The sequence below is a fragment of the Penicillium antarcticum genome (assembly GCF_028974205.1).
Source record: "Penicillium antarcticum strain IBT 31339 chromosome Unknown utg000004l_segment0_segment0, whole genome shotgun sequence".
Classification (NCBI taxonomy): Eukaryota; Fungi; Ascomycota; class Eurotiomycetes; order Eurotiales; family Aspergillaceae; genus Penicillium; species Penicillium antarcticum.
In genome coordinates, this window is record NW_026695302.1 from 676,758 (window position 1) to 696,421 (window position 19,664).

The 19,664-nt window shown below is 50.4% G+C and overlaps 9 protein-coding genes across 9 annotated transcripts; 6 read left to right on the forward strand and 3 right to left on the reverse strand.

Moving 5' to 3' along the window:
- Nucleotides 1–70: 70 nt before the first annotated feature.
- On the reverse strand, nucleotides 71–2,980 carry N7508_004221 (UTP14 family protein; the record flags this gene model as incomplete). The annotated part of the gene is made up of 2 exons (XM_058462287.1): nucleotides 71–253; nucleotides 281–2,980. 2 exons carry the CDS (start codon nucleotides 2,978–2,980, stop codon nucleotides 71–73), a joined length of 2,883 nt encoding a protein of 960 aa, XP_058320912.1.
- A 221-nt stretch (nucleotides 2,981–3,201) lies between these two features.
- Nucleotides 3,202–3,698, forward strand: N7508_004222 (mitochondrial 54S ribosomal protein mL41; the record flags this gene model as incomplete). Its single annotated transcript, XM_058462288.1, has 2 exons — nucleotides 3,202–3,420; nucleotides 3,474–3,698. 2 exons carry the CDS (start codon nucleotides 3,202–3,204, stop codon nucleotides 3,696–3,698), a joined length of 444 nt encoding a protein of 147 aa, XP_058320913.1.
- A 571-nt stretch (nucleotides 3,699–4,269) lies between these two features.
- N7508_004223 (HECT-type E3 ubiquitin-protein ligase) lies at nucleotides 4,270–8,080 on the forward strand (the record flags this gene model as incomplete). The annotated part of the gene is made up of 3 exons (XM_058462289.1): nucleotides 4,270–6,293; nucleotides 6,353–7,349; nucleotides 7,409–8,080. The coding sequence occupies 3 exons, from the start codon at nucleotides 4,270–4,272 to the stop codon at nucleotides 8,078–8,080; spliced, it is 3,693 nt and encodes a 1,230-aa protein (XP_058320914.1).
- A 912-nt stretch (nucleotides 8,081–8,992) lies between these two features.
- pab1 (polyadenylate-binding protein) lies at nucleotides 8,993–11,359 on the forward strand (the record flags this gene model as incomplete). Its single annotated transcript, XM_058462290.1, has 3 exons — nucleotides 8,993–10,075; nucleotides 10,116–11,056; nucleotides 11,116–11,359. 3 exons carry the CDS (start codon nucleotides 8,993–8,995, stop codon nucleotides 11,267–11,269), a joined length of 2,178 nt encoding a protein of 725 aa, XP_058320915.1. The 3' UTR covers nucleotides 11,270–11,359.
- A 655-nt stretch (nucleotides 11,360–12,014) lies between these two features.
- On the forward strand, nucleotides 12,015–14,177 carry N7508_004225 (transcription factor domain-containing protein; the record flags this gene model as incomplete). Its single annotated transcript, XM_058462291.1, has 2 exons — nucleotides 12,015–13,555; nucleotides 13,607–14,177. 2 exons carry the CDS (start codon nucleotides 12,015–12,017, stop codon nucleotides 14,175–14,177), a joined length of 2,112 nt encoding a protein of 703 aa, XP_058320916.1.
- A 178-nt stretch (nucleotides 14,178–14,355) lies between these two features.
- Nucleotides 14,356–14,832, reverse strand: N7508_004226 (uncharacterized protein; the record flags this gene model as incomplete). The annotated part of the gene is made up of 1 exon (XM_058462292.1): nucleotides 14,356–14,832. The coding sequence occupies one exon, from the start codon at nucleotides 14,830–14,832 to the stop codon at nucleotides 14,356–14,358; it is 477 nt and encodes a 158-aa protein (XP_058320917.1).
- A 577-nt stretch (nucleotides 14,833–15,409) lies between these two features.
- N7508_004227 (isocitrate/isopropylmalate dehydrogenase family protein) lies at nucleotides 15,410–16,540 on the reverse strand (the record flags this gene model as incomplete). Its single annotated transcript, XM_058462293.1, has 2 exons — nucleotides 15,410–16,239; nucleotides 16,294–16,540. 2 exons carry the CDS (start codon nucleotides 16,538–16,540, stop codon nucleotides 15,410–15,412), a joined length of 1,077 nt encoding a protein of 358 aa, XP_058320918.1.
- Nucleotides 16,541–16,828: 288 nt separating this feature from the next.
- Nucleotides 16,829–17,330, forward strand: N7508_004228 (uncharacterized protein; the record flags this gene model as incomplete). Its single annotated transcript, XM_058462294.1, has 2 exons — nucleotides 16,829–16,906; nucleotides 17,049–17,330. The coding sequence occupies 2 exons, from the start codon at nucleotides 16,829–16,831 to the stop codon at nucleotides 17,328–17,330; spliced, it is 360 nt and encodes a 119-aa protein (XP_058320919.1).
- A 590-nt stretch (nucleotides 17,331–17,920) lies between these two features.
- N7508_004229 (FAD-dependent oxidoreductase) lies at nucleotides 17,921–19,426 on the forward strand (the record flags this gene model as incomplete). Its single annotated transcript, XM_058462295.1, has 5 exons — nucleotides 17,921–17,935; nucleotides 17,990–18,544; nucleotides 18,622–18,938; nucleotides 19,002–19,275; nucleotides 19,346–19,426. The coding sequence occupies 5 exons, from the start codon at nucleotides 17,921–17,923 to the stop codon at nucleotides 19,424–19,426; spliced, it is 1,242 nt and encodes a 413-aa protein (XP_058320920.1).
- Nucleotides 19,427–19,664: the final 238 nt, after the last annotated feature.

Sequence of the window (19,664 nt, forward strand, 5' to 3'; positions counted from 1 at the left end):
AATGAGTCACTTCAGTTCGTGACGCTGGATATACAACTGAACATACATTCCCAACACCCCGTAAATACATTTAGAACATGGGCTTCTGCATGGGCTTGATAATACCCTGCTTGACCATGACACGAGGCTTGGTACCACTCTGGAAAGACTCCTTGGTGGACCACTCAGGACCCAGAGGCATGCGTAGAGACCGCTCATACTGCTGCTTGGTCTCGAACTCATGCGGCAATTGGCTGGCCATGTACTTCACGTTCTATAAAACTTGTTAGTGGACTGTCACTTGTGGCGGAATAGAAAGAATATGACTTGCCTTCTTCACACGCTTCTGGTTGATGATCACCCGATCGAGCTTGGCATCCTTGCGCTGCTGGGGCTTCACACCCTGCACAGTGGTCAGGTCGCGCTTCTGTCTCTTCTGCTGCTTCTTGCTGACACCGTCACCGGCCCAGCTACCCCAACCTTCGAGTGTGTTGTCTACAACCTTGTCGCCTTCATCTTCGATGGTGTTCATCTTATCTTGTTCGAAATCGTGGACGACTTCATCGCCGGCGAAGGCTCTCTTTACCAGGTCGTGGTTCTTGAGAAGAACAGGCACGTTCTCCTCATCATCGCTGTCATTCTCGGTCTGGAGTTGCTTTGCGGGAGCTGGCTTGGCGTTGTTCTGCTTCTTTTGTTGCTTGGCTGGGGCGGTCTGAGGAGCAACATCGAGCGAGATATCAATAGACTCCTGGGCATCTGGGCCAGTACGACGACGGTTGGTACGCTCAGTCTGAACCAGCCAAGGGTTCTCCTCTTCGGCAGGGGACCCTTCCCGCTGGAAAGAGTTGTGCGAAGGCTTTGCGACGTTCTTGTTGGTGGATGTTGATTTTTGCTTGGCAGGAGCATCGACAACAATGTTAACATCGTCGTCCGATCCTGCTCCGGCTGCCTGTGCATCTTCATCATCGGAGTCGAGGGCTTCTTCAAACTCATTCTTGAGCAATGGTTTGCGAGGCTTCTGCTCAGGCTTCGATGTCTTGCCGAACTTTCGTCGACCGACCTCTGACTCTGCTTCAGACTCAGATTCCTGTCCGTGAAGCTCACGCTGGAGTTTGCGGATCTCGGCATCGTTCTGTTCCTTGCGGGCGGCATCGGCTTTTTGCATGAATTTCATAGCAAAGAGATCAGCATGAGGTCCCTTCGGGGCGTCCTCATCGACATCATCACCGTTGAGGGCCTTGAGCTTCTTCTGGATTTTCTGCCTTTCCACATCGGAAGCATCTTCGGCCCAAGGGTCCTCTTCTTCAGATTCGGAACTGGATTCCAGGTAATCGTCTTCCCCAGTAGAGACACGCTTGCCTTCGATTCTCTTCCGCAGCTCCTCCTCTCTTTGAGCCAAGTCGGCTGCACTGTTGCGTGCCTCCTCATCCCAGGCGGTACGACCGCTCTGTTTCAGACCCTTGGACCATTTGCTTTCGCGATGCTTGGACCCCATGCGAGCTTCGGCTCTCATGCGCTCACTCTTCTCCTGATCCATCTCGTCTGGATCCACGCCAGCTTCCATAAGGGCCTGGCGCTCTTGCTGCTCCTGCTTCTCGCGCTCCTTGCGGTGAACACGGCGGTAAGACTTGCTCTTAATCTTCTTAATGCGCTTAGAACGCACTTCCTCTCGAAACATCAAGTCACGTCGCTTGCGGAGCTCAGTGCGTCGAGCTTGGATCTCCTCGATTGGAATGTTGCGAGCTTGCAATTCTTCCATCTTCTGGATCTGGTCCTCGGCCGACTGGCCCTCCGCCTCAGCAAGACCGCTTTCCACAAGAATGTTCTGGATAGCGCTTTCCAAGCCATTTTGTGGCTTGATAATATCCATCTTCTTATGGTTTTGCTCAGCGTCTGGATCAGCCAGAGGGAATGAGAGGTGCTCGGCCCTGCGGTTAGCTTTGACAGTGTCGAGCCATCGGTTGAGAGTTTCCTTGCTCTTTTCGTAGGCCGCAGCTCGATCCAGACGATCCTGCTGGCGCTTGGCCAGAGGAGCATCTAGCTTGCCCGGAATGCCAGTCTTGGAAGTCTGTGGGACAGAGTCGATATGCTTGAGGGAATTTTTGAGGCGAGAATCCGTAATCGAAGGGAGTAGATCGGCGACAGTCAATTTGTTAGAGGATGTCAGCCCGTACTCCGAGGGCTTGCCTTGCTCCTGTGACTTTTGGGTACGTTTCGTGGGCTTGCCAGTCTCCATAGCCTGGACGAAGTCTTGTAGTTTTGATAGACCGTGCTTGTCTGCACCATCGTCGGAAATCGAAAGGTCATCGTCACTCTCTTCGCTTTCACTGTCCCCCTCTGACCCCGAATCCTCATCACTGTCGTCTCTGGCAGCCCGCTTGGCCTTTCTTGATGCTTCCTTAGCGTCTTCTTCTTCGGCAGCAGTGTTCATATCCCAGGCAGTTGCGAGGTCAACAGCATCCTCTCCCAGATCATCGTCTTCATCTTCGTCGTATTCACCCTCAGATTCGTCCTCAGACTCTTCTTCATCTTCGTCCAAGTTGATTTCACTAGGTTTCTTCGCCTTGGGTTCGGATTTCTTTGGCTTGGACGTAGACTTGGATGCGCGGAAAGTGAAGCCCTCAAATCGTTCTTCATCACTTTCGCCCAGAGCTTCGTCGCTGTCCAGTTCACTGTCGTCGTCACTGTTCACTTGTCCGAGTGTCCATTCGTGTCCTTCACTATCGCTGCCACCGTCAAGGCTTCCAGTGTCTTCGGTTCTGCGGCGCTTGTAATGCTGGGCCGCGTCGTCTTCTTCATCGTCGTCCCCGTTGTTTCGCTTGCGGGTGAAGGAACCATCGTCGTAGGCTCCTAATCGACTGCGTCGGACACCCAACTTAGTCGGAATTTGCTTCTCTGCAATAGACAGCGCATTGAGGGCCCGGCCGTTCTTCCGCTTCTGCGCTGGTTTTTGACCAGTGCGGTCTTTGGGACCAGGCAGCTGAGCTGAGCTGCGAGGCATGGCGAAATGAAAACAGAATAGAATAGAAGCCTCAGATTAGTACTGGTCGAAATCCTAAATTATCCAACGGCTGCTTTCAAGAGGGGTGTAGATGCGTTGAACTTTTTTTCCTGGCAGAAAAAAGTTCTCGGCGCGGAGATTAGCGCGACCCGATCATTCGCCGACTTTTGTCTCCCGCAACAACTTCAACTCCATCAACTGCCCACCCTCGAACCGGCATCATGTTTAAGCCTACGGAGCCAATGCTCATGCGCTTGCGCTTGACCACCAAGCAGGTCAATGGTGGCTACTACAAGGGAAACCGGACCGGCTCCATGGGTTCCTTCGACAAGAAGGGCCAGTACAGGTCCCAGGTGGAAAAGCACCGCAATTATATCCCTGCGGCCAAGCTTGATTTGCCTGGACTCCCCGAGGGTGCAAGCACCAAGGAACCTTTCCTGGTGAGTGGTCATTGCTATTCCGCATGTCTTCGGCCCTGCTAACATGACTGAAGCTCACTCCCTTCGTCACAAAACACATGCGACCCACGCCTTCAAATTACGTGCAAGACCTTGAAAGAAATGGCAAGACAGTCACCGTGATCCGAGGATTCGAAGGCACCGATTACCTGAACATGTGGGCCGACACCCGTGAGGCCTTCTACCTCCAACGATTCCCGCAGAAGTCGAAGAAGTCCAAGAAGTCCAAGAAGTCGACCGAAGAAACCTCTGATCAATGATGGCCCTATTGTGGGTCTGTGAGCCCCAGCTAAACGTTAGCATGCTGCCAATCCAGCGCATAAGAATGCCTGCTAACATCTGTGTCTAGCTCAGCACACCATCTGCAATTATCCCCCTGTGCAGCATGAAATGCTTACCCTAAGCATTTTCCCGCTAGCCGATTGAATATATATCCCATGTATTATAGTCTTCACAACCTCATTTGGAATTGGACGGTGCACTTCTTTTTTTAGAGGCACCGATGGCCATGTACGATCATCCGCCCAGCTCCGGCGGAGTCTGGCTAGGAAAGAAGATCCTATGTTATAGCACATTTGTTTCTGGAAGCCCAGAACTGCATTATCCAAAATATAAGCCTTGTAATATCCACAACGACCGCGAAGAGCGTGGCAATAAGGCCGATGCCTGAGAACAAGCCTGAGGATAGCTGTGGCCCGTGCGTATAAGAACGATAAGCCTCCATATCGGCGTATGTCATAGTTCTTCATCTTTTCAACCCGTGATGCGGGCTGCTTCGTTTGCATCTAAAGCGAGTCTTCTTTTTCAGCTCAGGGCAGCTCCAGCTGCATCATGTTCCAATCATTCACCGGCAGCTCTCGTCGCCCGCGACAGGTGAATCTCAGTGGCCGTGCCAATAATCCCTTTGCTGCATTCCCCGGAAACTCCCCTACTCGATCTACCCCTCATGCTGCAAACCCAGAGACTGCAGTCGCAATCGCCCAGCGCGAACGACTCCTGAGACAGCAGGAGAGAGACCGACAGTCGGCATCCCGCGTCATCCAGCGAGTCTGGCGGGGACACCGGAGCAGAACAGCAACATACAAAGCGTGGAGGTCAAAATGGGATACATTTGAATGGGAGAGGGTCAAGCATGCTTTAAGTTCTGCCGATGGCAATGATAGAGTTCCAACGACGGATATTGAGCGTCTTCAGTATCTCCTGCGTTGCTCTGCACCATCTTACGCCAACGCAGAACAGTGTCTGGATCAACTCAGGCTGTTCGTTCAGTTTGCAGGATCACCGAGAAGCTTGGAGGACATCCTCCGCTTGCTGTACTTCTGTGACGTCTTTGAGAAGACCTTCCATGCACTGCCTACGATCGCCACGGAAGGTGAATGGACCGAGCTCTTGAAACGGTTGGCAATCGCGGTTCTGTATTCTCTCGGCTCGGCAACAAATAGTCCGACTCATGGAGAAGCGGTGTTACCTCTCCTCCGGATGGTGATTTTCCTGGTGGATCTGATTCCAAAGAAGATGGCAATGATTGCCAACGCCTATTACCGTGCCATGGCACACCTGACAAAGAACCTTGTGTCTCTGGGTGATAATTTGGCACCAGAGCATGTTGTGAATGCGACCATTGCTCTTTTACGGCCAATTACATCTGAAACGATGGCAGCTTATGAAGCCTTTGCCATTTCATATCTGACTGTCCCGGGCTTAGCGGCCTATCTTGGCGGACTGGATGGACTGGCACACCAGGTAAACTACAAGGTACTGGCTTCGGCAGTTGGGTCATGTATGCACCCAGCAAAACCAAGTTCTCGTGAGCTCCAAAACGTCAAGGATCGAAGTTGGCTACTTGCATACCTGATCTACTTCCACCGATATGCTTTTGGTGGCCAAGCTAACATCGGCGCCCCTGATCTTGGTTTCTTGGGTGTAGTGTCTGAGTTGCTCAACTCAACAGCTACGTATCTCACAAGGTGCTTGGAGACGGAAGAATCTAACGAAACCGACTCATCCAACGGCCCTTCTTTGCCCCCATTTGTCAAGGAACAAGTTACCAGCCTTGTCAATCAAAATAGCATCACCGGATTGCTTTCACGGATTAGACCATCCCACCTGACCCAGACAGATTTCTCCGACAATCAGTCTGACTCCTCAAAGGAAGCCAAGATTCTTGCCACATATGCCTTGAATCTGTTGAGGGTATTCCCTCGACGCGGAGATGATATTCGTATGTGGTTGTACTTGGGTTCGGCACCTTCGAGTGACCAGGCGTCCGGCCAACCAGGTGCGAAGATTCCAGCCATCAAGTACTTCTGGCAGGCGGCTAGATCCAGTCGGGTCTTTGACATTATTACAATCGAACCAGCCAAAGTGCTTTCGCTATTAGAACTTCCGAAACCAGGTTCGAATATCGCAATCTCACAGGAGGATCGAGACCAGGAGTGGACAATCATCCTACTCTTCTTTGAGCTCTACACATTCCTTTTGAAAGTCATGGATGACGAAGAGTTCTTTTCGAGTGCATCTCCGTTTACAACCTCCTCTAATACCAAATCCTCATGGACAAAGGAAAGCGCCCTGCCTCTCGAAGACGTCAAAGCGATGACAATCTTCCTCAAGAATCTTGCCTTTACCCTTTATTGGAACTTTGCCGCCTTGAGTGAGAAGGGGCCTGTTCCATCATCCACCGGTGACCTTAAGAGCTATTTCAACACCGCAAGTCAAGTTCCAGAGCAAATGGAACGATTCAATGAATCCCAAACCAAAGAACAACCTAATGATCTACCCGGCGTCACGGGTATACCTTTGGACTATTTCAAAGGATTAGTCACAGGGTTGCTGAGAATGCTACATGAGCGAGAGTAAGTTGAAAATGCGCCTTGCGACCTGATGCCCGTATTAACCGTCGATAACCCTTCAGTTCGCGGAGAAAGTTCCTTCCCAAAGACCATTGGCTTATGACCGACCGCTTCGACATGGAAGGGTTCATTCCAGCTGTCGTTGGAGAAGAAGAGAAACGCCACCAGTTCCAGGATGATGAAGAGGATGAGCCCGATCTTCTAGATGACGATACTGTGGAGCCTTTGGGCATTGCCGGCTCTAACCATGCACTACGAACAATCCGCATCGAAAACCTACGACGTCGTCAACGACAAGCCGCTCGCGGAAAGGCCCTTGCTGCTATTGCGCCCAGACTGGAGATTCTTCGCAATATGCCCTTCTTCATCCCATTCGCTACCAGAGTCCAAATTTTCCGCCAGTTCATCTTCAGAGACCAGCAGCGTCGCCGCAATGGATTCGTTGATCCTGAGACTTGGCGTCTCTCTGTAGCTCAGCAATCAATGATGAACAGTCAATTTAACGCCCCAGATGTGCTGGCCCGGCATCATGCTGACATCAGACGTGAGAGTGTTTTTGAAGATGCGTTTTCTGAGTTTTACGGGCTAGGTGACGGTCTTAAGGAGCCTATCCAAATCAGTTTCATTGACCAATTCGGATCAAAGGAGGCTGGTATTGATGGAGGTGGTGTGACAAAAGAGTTCCTGACGAGTGTCACTACTGAGGCTTTTAAGACTAATGGCGACGAGAGCATGTTTGCGGAAAATGACCAGCATCTGCTGTACCCAAACCCAGCAGCGGTCGACCAACTTAAGGAAGTACTTAGTGATGCTGGTCTTTCAAAGACAAGTGTTGAGTGGCAGGACGAAGTGCGTGGTCTCTTGCGACGCTACGAATTCCTAGGACGGGTCATTGGAAAATGTCTCTACGAAGGCATTCTGGTGGATGTCAACTTCGCCCCCTTCTTCCTCTTGAAGTGGGCACTCACAGGTGGTACTGGGTCTGCAGTTAAGGAGTCTTCCTATCGTGCCAACCTGAATGATTTGAAGGACCTTGACGAAGGATTGTATCAGGGTCTGGTAAGTGACACTAGATATCGATGTTGATCATGTCTTTCATACTGACCACACTATTATAGCTACAACTGAAGAATTACCCCGGAGATGTAGAAGACTTTGCTCTCGACTTCACCGTTAACAACACCATCCCGATGCCGAACGGCACAAACCGCACCACTACGACCGAATTGAAGCCGCAGGGCTCACATATTGCCGTGAGCAACAAGAACAGACTGGTCTACATCTCTTACATGGCTCGTTATCGCTTGCAGGTGCAGCCCGCGATGCAGACCAATGCATTCTTGCAAGGTCTCGGCCAGATGATCCAACCGGCCTGGCTGTCCATGTTCAATCAGTCCGAGTTGCAAACACTGGTGAGCGGAGAGAACGCCGATATCGACGTGGAGGATCTCCGCCGAAACACCAAGTACGGCGGTGTGTACGAAATTGGCGATGACAACCTAGAGCACCCGACCATCCAACTGTTCTGGCAGGTGCTGCACGAAATGACCAACGCGGAGCGACAGAAAGTTATCCGTTTCGTCACGTCTACCCCCCGAGCACCACTGCTAGGATTCAGTCACCTCAATCCTCACTTCAGTATCCGAGACTCGAGTGATGATGAAGAGAGACTACCGAGTACCAGTACTTGCGTCAATCTTCTGAAGTTGCCGCGGTACTCGGATGCTCGAACGCTAAGGACAAAGCTTTTGTATGCCGTGAGTTCGGGAGCAGGATTTGATTTGAGTTGATACAATTCTTATTCTGAGACTTTTTTTGAGACTTTCATTGTTTTGTGTATATGGCCTAGACAGGTTGTTTGTAGTTTTGCATGCATAGCATGGGCGTCGCGGAATGAAGATTCTATTGGTAGATGAGCATTCCTTGTAATTGAAGGGGTAGGCTACAGTAATCTTATTCTACTTATATTCAACCGTACCATAGCCATTCAATGGTCAATATCAAGTAGATGCCAATTGTATGATCGGGTAAGCCCTTAAAGCGGCCGCCACCATTCCCAATACGGCTAGCGTCCCCATCTCGTGCTCCTCTGAGTTTTCCAGAACACCTCGTCTTTCACGGCTCAACTTTTTTTCCCTTCACATCCTTCTCCAACTCTCTTCTCGTCAGGGAATCCCTTTTCTTTTCGAATCTTTATCGAAAGGCAAAAAATCTAAAAAAACACGAAAAACCCCCAGAAAATTTTTCCAGTTATCTTATCTCATCCCTCCCGATTGTGCGGTGTGTTGTGTGGAAGATTTTCTTTCAACGACCGCCTCCATCGTCCTTTTTTTTCACCTGGTTAGTCACATCGCCTTTGCCTCGATTTTACTCGATTTTTTCTTCCAGAGTCTTGTCATTTCGGCTTTCGCATGTATTTTTGATGCGACGTCCTTGAGTTACACCCCGCTAATACCCTGCAGTGTGCTCTGCTCAGTGAAATTTCTCCAACCTCTTTGTTCCGTGGATACTTTGCTGTAAGGCTGCCTGTCCCCTTTGAATTTCTCTCGCTCCTTCTCCTCTCCTTGGTGGCTTGTCAAAGAGCCCACATGGACTGTTGTGTAACCTCAGTTCATCTGCCTCATATCTCCCCCTCCCCCTCTCTGCGATAGGCTCGGCATGCACATGCTAAAACGTTCCTTTTTCCAGTAACAACAGTCAAAATGTCTGCTGAAGCTCCTACCACCACTCCCGCCGCTGACAATGTTGTCAACGGCACCCCCGAGGCCACCGGCTCCCCTGCCGCTGCCGCCGCTGTTCCCGAGCCCGCCGGCGAAGGTGCCAACAACCAGCCCCACTCGGCTTCGCTCTACGTTGGCGAGCTTGACCCCTCCGTCACCGAGGCCATGCTCTACGAGCTATTCTCCTCCATTGGCCAGGTCGCCTCCATCCGTGTCTGCCGTGACGCTGTTACCCGTCGCTCCCTCGGATACGCCTACGTCAACTACAACAACACCCCTGATGGCGAGCGTGCACTCGAGGACCTGAACTACACTTTGATCAAGGGCAAGCCCTGCCGTATCATGTGGTCTCAGCGTGACCCCGCCCTCCGTAAGACCGGTCAGGGCAACGTTTTCATCAAGAACCTTGACAACGCCATTGACAACAAGGCTCTTCACGACACCTTTGCTGCCTTCGGTAACATTCTGTCCTGTAAGGTCGCTCAGGATGAGTTCGCCAACTCCAAGGGCTACGGTTTCGTCCACTACGAGACAGCTGAGGCCGCCAACAATGCCATCAAGCACGTCAACGGCATGCTGCTGAACGACAAGAAGGTGTTCGTCGGCCACCACATCTCCAAGAAGGACCGCCAGAGCAAGTTCGAGGAGATGAAGGCCAACTTCACCAACATCTACATCAAGAACATTGACCTCGAGATCACCGATGACGAGTTCCGCACCATGTTCGAGAAGTTCGGTGAGATCACCTCCGCTACCCTCAGCCACGACAACGAGGGCAAGAGCCGTGGTTTCGGTTTCGTTAACTACGCCAACCACGAGAGCGCCGCTGCTGCCGTCGAGTCCATGAACGAGAAGGACGTCAAGACCCAGAAGCTCTACGTTGGTCGTGCCCAGAAGAAGCACGAGCGTGAGGAGGAGCTCCGCAAGCAGTACGAGGCTGCCCGCATGGAGAAGGCCTCCAAGTACCAGGGTGTCAACCTCTACGTCAAGAACCTGACTGACGACATTGACGACGAGAAGCTTCGTGACCTCTTCGCTCCTTACGGTACCATCACCTCCGCCAAGGTTATGCGCGACTCCGCTGAGCGCTCTCCTTCCCCCTGAGGGTGAGGAGAAGGAGGCCGACAAGGAGAACGCCGAGGAGAAGCCCGAGGAGAAGGCTGAGGAGAAGCCCGAGGAGACCTCCGAGGAGAAGACTGAGGAGAGTGAGGATGCCGAGAAGAAGTCCGAGAAGAAGGCCTTCGGCAAGTCCAAGGGCTTCGGTTTCGTTTGCTTCAGCAGCCCCGATGAGGCCTCCAAGGCTGTCACTGAGATGAACCAGCGTATGGTCAACGCCAAGCCCCTATACGTTGCTCTCGCTCAGCGCAAGGATGTCCGCCGCAGCCAGCTTGAGGCCAGCATCCAGGCCCGCAACACCATCCGCCAGCAGCAGGCCGCTGCCGCCGCTGGTATGCCCCAGCCTTACATGCAGCCCGCCGTCTTCTACGGTCCCGGCCAGCAGGGTTACATGCCCCAGCCCGGCCAGCGTGGCGGTATGCCCTTCGCTCCCCAGCCCGGTATGGTCATGGCTGGCATCCCTGGTGGACGCCCAGGCCAGTTCCCCGGTCCCTTCCCCCAGCAAGGTGGTCGCGGCATGGGACCCAACCAGCAGATCCCCCCCAACTTCCAGGGTATGCCCATGGGCATGCAGGGCCCTGGTGGCGTTCCTAACGGCATGGGATACCCCATGGGCGGTCCTCAGTTCGGCCGTGGTGCCGGTGGCCGTGGTCAGGTTCCCGGTATGCCCATGAACATGCGTGGTGGCCCCGGCTTCGGCCGTGGTGGTCCCCAGATGGGTCGTGGCCGTGGACAGCCTGCCCCCGCTGGTGCTCCCGCTGGCGCTGAGGCTGGCTCCGCCAACCCCGCCCTCCTCGCCGCTCCCCCCGCCCAGCAGAAGCAGATGCTCGGTGAGGCTCTCTACCCCAAGATCCAGGCTCAGCAGCCCGAGCTCGCTGGCAAGATCACTGGTATGCTTCTTGAGATGGACAACTCTGAGCTTCTTGGCCTGTAAGTCATTACATTACCCCACTTCCTTTTGATATGGTTTACTAACACCCTGTTTCCAGGCTTGATGATGAGGAGGCTCTCCGCGGCAAGGTTGACGAGGCTCTCAACGTTTACGACGAGTACATGAAGAACAAGGGTACCGAGGGCGAGGCCGGTGACTCCAAGCCCCAGGAGGCTGCTAAGGAGACTCCCGCCGAGGAGAACAAGTCTTAAATGATGTGTTCATCCTCTGCCTTTCGGAAATCTTTGGACGCACGTTTTTGATGACCTTTCCTTTCTCTTTTCCACTATTTGTTCTTACCTCTTTTACCCTTTTCATCCCTATCTCTCTCCCTCTGATCCTGATATCCCTCGGTTCGAAAAGTTTGTGTCTTAGGCAGCCACCTTATTGGTGTTTAGTGAATGCGGTATGACATTCGGTTTTTTTTTTCATTCTTTCGATGAATTTCCCGTTTCTCTAGTATGCCCGGCTTTAGCTGGCAGTGTCTTCTGGCAGTTCGGTAAAAGTGCTTTCTGGGCGCTGGATGCGGTTTATCTTTATGCCTTTTCTTCTTTTCGCAAGGCGCTATGACTTCTTTTCGATATCGAATCCTCTCCATTTTCATTTTCATTCATACCTTGTGCTTTTTGGCTTGCTCTTTATGGGTACATAGATTCTCCTTTTTCCTCGCGGAAGGACACGCCGTTCGAGTATTTGTTCTCGGGTTCGTGAGAGCAGCAAAAGTTAATGAATGGCCGTTTCCTAGTTTTTATTCAGAATAATCCAACATAAAAGTCTGCACGTAAAGTTTTATGATTCCACTACTTGTTTCTCGGTGAAGGTAAACGCCGCCATGGTCTTTATACCAAGTGGCCACTAAAGTCAGCCCCCAGCCGTAACTGCCGATTACTCAGCCTCTTTACTGCATTTCTGAGCCAAGCTTCGAACACCTCACTTTCACGAAATGATATATGCACAATGGCGTCGGAATTCTTACCCGAGACACCGGAGATCGGATCCTTGACAGCCCACTCAAGAGAAGACAGCCAATTTGTCGGCAGCTCCAGCGGCGTCTACTTCATCAAGACAGTCAAGCGAGCATTCAACGACCTAGACGGGCCAGACTCGTCAGAAACAAACTTCCCCACAGCAGAGGACACATTAGTCGGTCCAGAGGACTCCCCTCGAGAAAAGCGACAGCGTACCGCATCGTTCAGGGATGCCTCGACCGCAGAAGTCGACTCACCGACAGAATGGACCTACGACCCATCATTAACAGAAACTCTGGGCAAACTCCCGCCCCAAGATATGGCAAAGAGTTTCATGATGATGTACTTCAAAGTGTGGCATCCTCTCTTCCCCTTTCTGCACGGTCCCACCTTCCTGCAGGCAATGGAGAAGATATACTCGACGAATCAAAGCCCGCCCTCACACACACCATACGCAGATCACCGTAGTACATGCTGGACAACAATCTTTCAATGCGTCTTCAACCTGGGAAGTCTTTTAGTACCCGATTTGGATCTACCACCCGCGTCAAAGATCCAATCACCAAGCAGCATCAACTCCCTTCTTGGGACACTCTCCTCTCGACATGACATTGCGTCACTTCAAGCCATCCTGGCTATACAGTTTTACCTTGTTGCAACTATGTCGCTAAGACAGGCGTCTACTGTTGGTGGCTGTGTACTACGATCTATGCTCCATGCTGGTCTTCACCGGTGTCCGTTTCGATATAAGCAGCTCTCTACGCATGATCGACAATTGCGCAAGCGCATCTTTTGGTGCGGGTATGCTATCGATCGGTATCTGAGTCAGGCTTTGGGGTTGCCGCTTGGTATTCAGGATTCTGATATCGATGTTTGTTTACCTGCTGCGAGGGAGATGCATTCACCTGGGACACAGATGAACCAAGCGAGCAGTGAGTGGGCTAGTGGGTTGACATCCACTGAGAATGGACGTTTTGAAGGTGATAAGCGCCGAGCTTCACACTTTCAACTTGACAATAGAGAAGAAGACCATGGGAAAGAAGCTATTCTCGCAAGTTACGTTGACTCTGGAACGCTCACAGGAAGAGCACTGGAGCTCTTCCACAAATCGATATTGGTTCGATCTGTTCGAAGAAGTTCAGTCTTGTTCCTTGTGACAGATGTGCATAAGTGGTGGAATGGCCTTCCACTCGATCTGCAAAGGAGACCATCACCATTAGAGCAAACGGCAGGATCTAGAAGGCATGATAATCCGTTTGATTTTAGCCCGTTCTTCACTGTGTTATACCAGCATCTCATTTTGATCATTCACCGGCCGTCACTGTCATTGGATCCGTCAACTGCGGAATTTTGTTCTGGGTTACAGACTTGCATTGGAGCTGCTCGGTCTATTCTATCAGCGCTACGAATGCAAGTAAATAGCCAACAAGCTTTGTTTTGGCCAGGCTTTTTGTCGGCTGCATGGATGTCGGGGCTGGTTCTGGCTTTGGCTTGTCAATTAAAGCAATATGTCCTGACAAAAGGCCTTCAGTATGTATTTTGATGGCCTCTCCGATGTTTTTTGTTGCTAATGAATGATAGGGAGATCCACGAATTTTCAGACTTTCTATGCCTAATGTCTGATCAATGGGAGACAGCTAAGTATTGCCATATGTCTCTCTCAGTGCTAGCTGCAAAGATCAAAGATTCAGAGCACCGTGGTATATCAACAGTCAATTCCCAGGTCTATGTGAGAGGTGTCTCTGGAGGAGAATCCATGCTCCTGGATTCTTTGAATGCACGCGAAGAAAGGAGACGAAAACTAGGCGGTGAATCGCACTCCCAAGAGTACCACAGAGCCTTCACAGAGCCCAGCAATCCAGAGCAATGGGACCGAAAAGCTCACCTAAGCACAGGCAATGAATGGGAGCATACCCAGGGCAAAGAGCATGGCTTCACAGCTATCCAATCGGGCGTTACGCAACCATCAGAGCAGAACGATCAAGGCATTCCCGCCGACACCCCTTCTTCGATGCAAATGAATTTCCAAGATACGCACCCTACTAATTTTGAGGGAATATCGAACTTCGATTTAAATATGGTCGATTTGATCGAGGGAGCCAATCTCGATTCCCTTTTTGATATGGTCGGACAGCAATTTCCCAGTTTCTAAGGTCTTATCTAGGACTCAATTTTCTCAACCCATTGCAACACAATGGTCATGATTTACGGCTTACAATTCTGAAATTAACACACAGTATAATCATTTCATTAAGAGACCAAGGGTAATATGCATTCTATATCATAAAATCAAAATCTCGCTTAAAACAGGGAGGAGAAACAAAAGCACGTCAAGCAGATCGACGAAACAGTAAATCGCGATTAACACGAACCTTCCCAGAACGAACCTCCTGCCTATACCAATCGGCCTGCAACTCAGCAGCAGCAAAGATAGAAGCCTTATTGGAATGGTAGTCACCGGGGACCTTAATCGAGATACAGAGCGGGTAGGAATGGTGCATGGGGTGTATAGTGATAGTAGCAACACCCGTACGAATACACGTAGCCACGGTTCTCATGAGTGTCTCGTCGTCGCACGTTATGTCCTGTGGGCTTAGGAAAACGTTGACCCAGTTTGTGATTTCTCGTGGGCAGAATTCGGGTTCTCGGACTAAGGTTCCGTCTAGGTAGAACATGCTTCTTGTGAATTCTTCAGTCAGTCCGTTGTTTATGCTGTCTGAGCTTGTGGAATATGTGGACTCAGAGCCGCTTGAGGGACAGTCTGGGAAGGGTATGTAGGGGTTTTCCTTCTTGTTGGCGATACCCATTATGCTGGGGGATTTGACTGACCTTTTTCTTGTGATTTCGGGACTGAGATTTGATGATTACTTTGATGTTGATATTTCTGTTGGTATGAAGACTGTATAATAGATATTGGAGACTTCGTTTGATGGTTTATGGGTATTCTTCAGGTGTTATTCGGTATATATACGATATGGCTGAGACACGATGCTAGTCGCATAAATCGAACATGTTCGTGGAGGGCTTTATTGGAAACACAGGAGCTTCTCCCTGTGACAGCGGCATTTCAATTCCCTCAATTGCTTTATAGTAGGTCAAAGGACTTTTCTTCTGTTTCTTCGCGAAACTAAGCTTTGGTGGATCTTTATAGAAGGTGGAACGATTCGTGAAAGAACTGAGACAACACTGTCTCGACTCGAAAGAGCAATTTCTTAGGCCATTATTTTCTCACCTTGAACTTACAGCTTTACTTTGGACATGCATGGCTCTTTACGGTCATTGGTCAAATCTCTTTATAAATCCATTTGTCGCATGGAAGCTATTGGTCCAAGACGAGGCCATTGTAACGAAAGAAAAAAACGAAACAATAAATTATGGGCCCTTTCAAGTTAACTTCTCAACCTCCAAACACACAGCATCCACCACCCCCTGAGTGTCAGAGGTTCCCCCAAGGTCTGGTGTCAGAATACCAGCAGCACAAACACGTTCAACACAACCCATCATCTTAGCCGCAGCATCCTTCTCACCCAGCCAGATGAGCATTTCCGCCGCAGACCAGAAAGTAGCAACAGGGTTCGCAACTCCCTTGCCGGTGATGTCAAAAGCACTCCCATGGACAGGCTCAAACAATGAAGGGTTCTTGCGTGTAGGGTCAAGATTGCTAGAAGGCGCAACGCCAATCGAACCAGCCAACGCAGCCGCCAAATCCGACAGAATATCCATATGAAGATTCGTGCCAACAATCGTATCAATAGACTGCGGCTTTGCAACCATCCGCACAGTCATTGCATCAACAAGCATCTTGTCCCACGTCACATCAGGGAAATCCTTAGCAACAGAAGCAGCAACTTCATCCCAAAGAACCATGCCATTGCGCATGGAGTTGCTCTTCGTTACAACAGTCAACAGCTTACGTGGCCGAGACTGCGCCATTTCGAATGCGAATCTCATGATGCGCTCGATGCCGACGCGCGTAAACAGCGCTACTTCGGTTGCTGCTTCCCATTGCTGCCCGACGTGAGACCGTCCGCCTTGGCCGGCGTACTCGCCTTCTGAGTTCTCGCGGACAAGCATCCAGTCGATTCCTTCAGTGGCCGTGTTGAGGGGGCATTTTGTACCGGGGAAGGTTCGTACGGGGCGTACGTTGGCGTAGAGTTGGAGGGGGCCTCGGATTGCTAAAAGCAAGCCCCATAAGGAGATGTGGTCGGGCACATCTGTTTATGTTTGGTGAGCGGTGGGCGCTGGAATAGTCTGGGGGCTTATCCTACCTGGAGCGCCTACGGCACCGAACAAGGATGCATCATAGTTGCGCAGAGTGTCGAGGGCATTGCCGGTCACATAGCTCCCGGTTTGCTTATAGTGTGCTGTGCCCCAAGGAATGTGATCGAAGTTGATATCAAATGTATTGAGCTTCTTTGTCAATTTCTCTACCACTTTGATTGCGGCGCTAACTACCTCAGGGCCAATTCCATCACCAGGGATAGAGGCAATGCGGTATGAAGGTCTTGCAGTCATGTTGTGTTATAGTAGAGACCTGAAGAATGTGAGATGCAATCGAGTATGAGCAACCAGAGTATAAATAACAGTCCATGAAATTACAGTAGCATGTATGTACACATCAGCTCGGCTGATAATTCACCCAAAGTCGAGTAGAGAATAGTTCGAAATGGTCGCTATTCTCGCCCGCACGTGCACTTCGGATTCGTCGGCAGAACTTTCAGGCGATGACATCTGCCACTTCCCGCCATCGTTCGACTAAATCTGCATGTTTTGGTCTATGCCATATTCCGGCGAAAAGCAAATATGGCAACCAAGTCAAAAGAAAAGAGGCCGGGCCGGATCACTATTGCTTGTAATGTGTGTCGGTCGCGGAAGCAGAAGGTGAGTTGCTGGCCTATGTGCCGCTTGATTTAGTACTAACCGATCGTTGAATTCAGTGCAATGGAAAGAAGTAAGCAGCAAGGCCTTTTTCCATAGTACTTATTTGCTCATGACTTAATTGAAAAGACCTGTATGCGAACAGTGTCTCGAATACAACCGACCATGCAACTGGCCTGAACAACTCCGGAGGTACTTCCTCGGCGACAACGAGTTACAGACAGATCTAATGCAAAATACAGAGGTCCGGAGAAAGGATATACAGAAGCACTGGAAAACAGACTTCAGCTCACAGAAAGTATACTGCTCAATCTTCTCCCGTATGTTTCAGACGAGCAACTTGCCACGGCACTTCCTCCCCGAGAGGGCAGCCAAGATCGCAGCACGTCCTATGTGCCATTTCCAAGACTCGAAAAGAGAGGAATAGATTCTTGGTCGCGATTTCCTCTTGATACATCTAATGGCATCCGACGATGGCAGCATGCCTATACCAATCCCGAAAGGGCTGGTTCAGATGGGCATCACGATCTATCAAGTCCCAAGAGGAGACGAGTACAGAGCGATAGATCTTCCAGACATGAGGGTACTCCAGCTCCGGCTTTCATCCCGACCTCAGGAATCGAAGGTACTTTCAGTGCAACTTTTTCTCCGCCGTCACTCAATACCTATAACTCGATTGAGGGATACCCGACTCAACAACCCGAGGCAAATGAAGAAATCCTCCACTTGCAAAGAGTAAGCTCTTGGACTGGAGCTCCTTCATCTGAATTCCAGCGTCAGTTTCTCTGGTGACGGGAAGTGCTGTTTTGTATCGGAACTCCCCCGACTCCCCGCAGCCCCCCGCAGAAAGACGCGAATGGGATCAATGCCAGGCCGTGACATGCCAAGTATAGTGGGATGGCCCCACGGTAGGAAAATTTCAGCTGTGGTGAGTGACACTAGCTCGTTAATCTCTGACTTGCATGGCTTCGAACAATTTTGGAAACGAAGTACAAACTATCTTCGCTGCTCAAGACTATGGCGATCGCAAAGGTATCTATCTCCCATCCTCGCAAGAAATGATATCTTTTTAAGCATCATTTCCAGGTCATTGTTGTAGGAGCAGGACCATCAGGTCTAATTCTCAGTCTCCTCCTCGCCAAAAAAGGAATAACAGTAGAACTCCTCGACGCAGGCGCAGAACTAGACAAACAGCCACGCGCAGCCCACTACGCCTCGGCCGCTACCTATGAGTTAGAACGCGCAGGTGTTCTAGACGATCTAAAAGAGCGTGGCTTTAGTCCAAAGGGCTTCGCATTCCGGAAATTCGACACCAGCTTCATCGCCGGAATCAATCATGCATCTTTACCGGAAGATTACCCATACAAGATGCAAATCCTACCTCTGGATCAACTGGGACAGCTTCTTTACGAACACATCCAGCGTCAGCCAAAAGCAACAGTGAAATGGACCCATCGGGTCCTGAAAATCGGCCAGGATCAGGGCAAAGCTTGGGTTGATATTGAAACTCCGTCTGGAACACATAGATCAACAGCGGACTATGTCGTCGGCTGCGACGGGGCTAGCAGTACCATTCGGCGGGAGTTATTCGGGCCTGAGTATCCAGGTGAAACACTGAACGCCCAGATCATTGCTACAAATGTAAGAAAAGTCTCCAGGACGCCAACTATCCACGCAGCTCCTCCATTTCTCGAAATTCATACTCAGCGTGTTTCCAGGTATACTACAACTTTGATCGCTACAACTACTGGGATTCAAACTTCATCGTCCACCCAACAAAATACTACATGGCCGCGCGCATCACAAAAGACGGACTCTACCGCGTAACATACGGCGATGTTCCGGGTCTCAGTAGAGAAGAATACATCGCGCGCCAGCCCGCTCGCTATGAAGAGATTTTACCGGGAAGTCCTAAACCTGGTGATTATCGAATTACCAATATCTCGCCTTATAAATTGCAGCAGAGGTGCGCACCTTCTTTTCGCGATGGGAGGGTTTTGCTTGCGGCTGATGCGGCGCATCTTTGTAATCCTTTGTGAGCATTCTTTCTTCTTGCAATAGGGTTGATGACAGGCTAATTGGTTCTCGTGGTTTATAGCGGTGGCTTGGGACTTACAGGTGGAATTGCAGATGTGGGTAATCTCTTCGATGCACTTGTTGGCATTCACGATGGCCTGGCGGATGATTCCATTTTGGATAAATACAGTGAAGTTCGCATGCGTATCTGGAGAGAGATTATTGATCCTATGTCACGAGAGAATTTCCGGAGACTTTGGGATCAGGATCCTGAGAAAGCCCTGGAGAATGATCGATTCTTTCAGATCTGCAAGAAATCCGAGACCAATGAGGCTCTTTCGAGGGAGTTGGCTTTGGTGAGCTATTTCCCCTTTGTTTTTTTTTGGCTTGTTTCGATATTTGTTCAAGTAACTAATATGGGTATAGGGATTAGATGTGCTCAGGTTTGATATGACGCAGTTCTACAACAAGACGAGTGAGACAGATGATTCGCGTGGGAAGTTGTGATTTTTCATTTCAACCAGCAAGCACTTCTTTGATTTTTTGCAATAAACCAGATTCTATTCTACTCACAAATTCCAAGTAAACGTCTCGTCAAACGAGAACAGATCCTCCCGAAACTCCTGAAAATTAGCAAAGTCCGCTGCTAGTGCAGATGACTGTAGTAGATCTGGTAGCGGAGGAAAGTGAGGAGAAGATGTGAATTGCGAGGCAAGATCATTGCTGGAGAAAACCATGGAGTCCT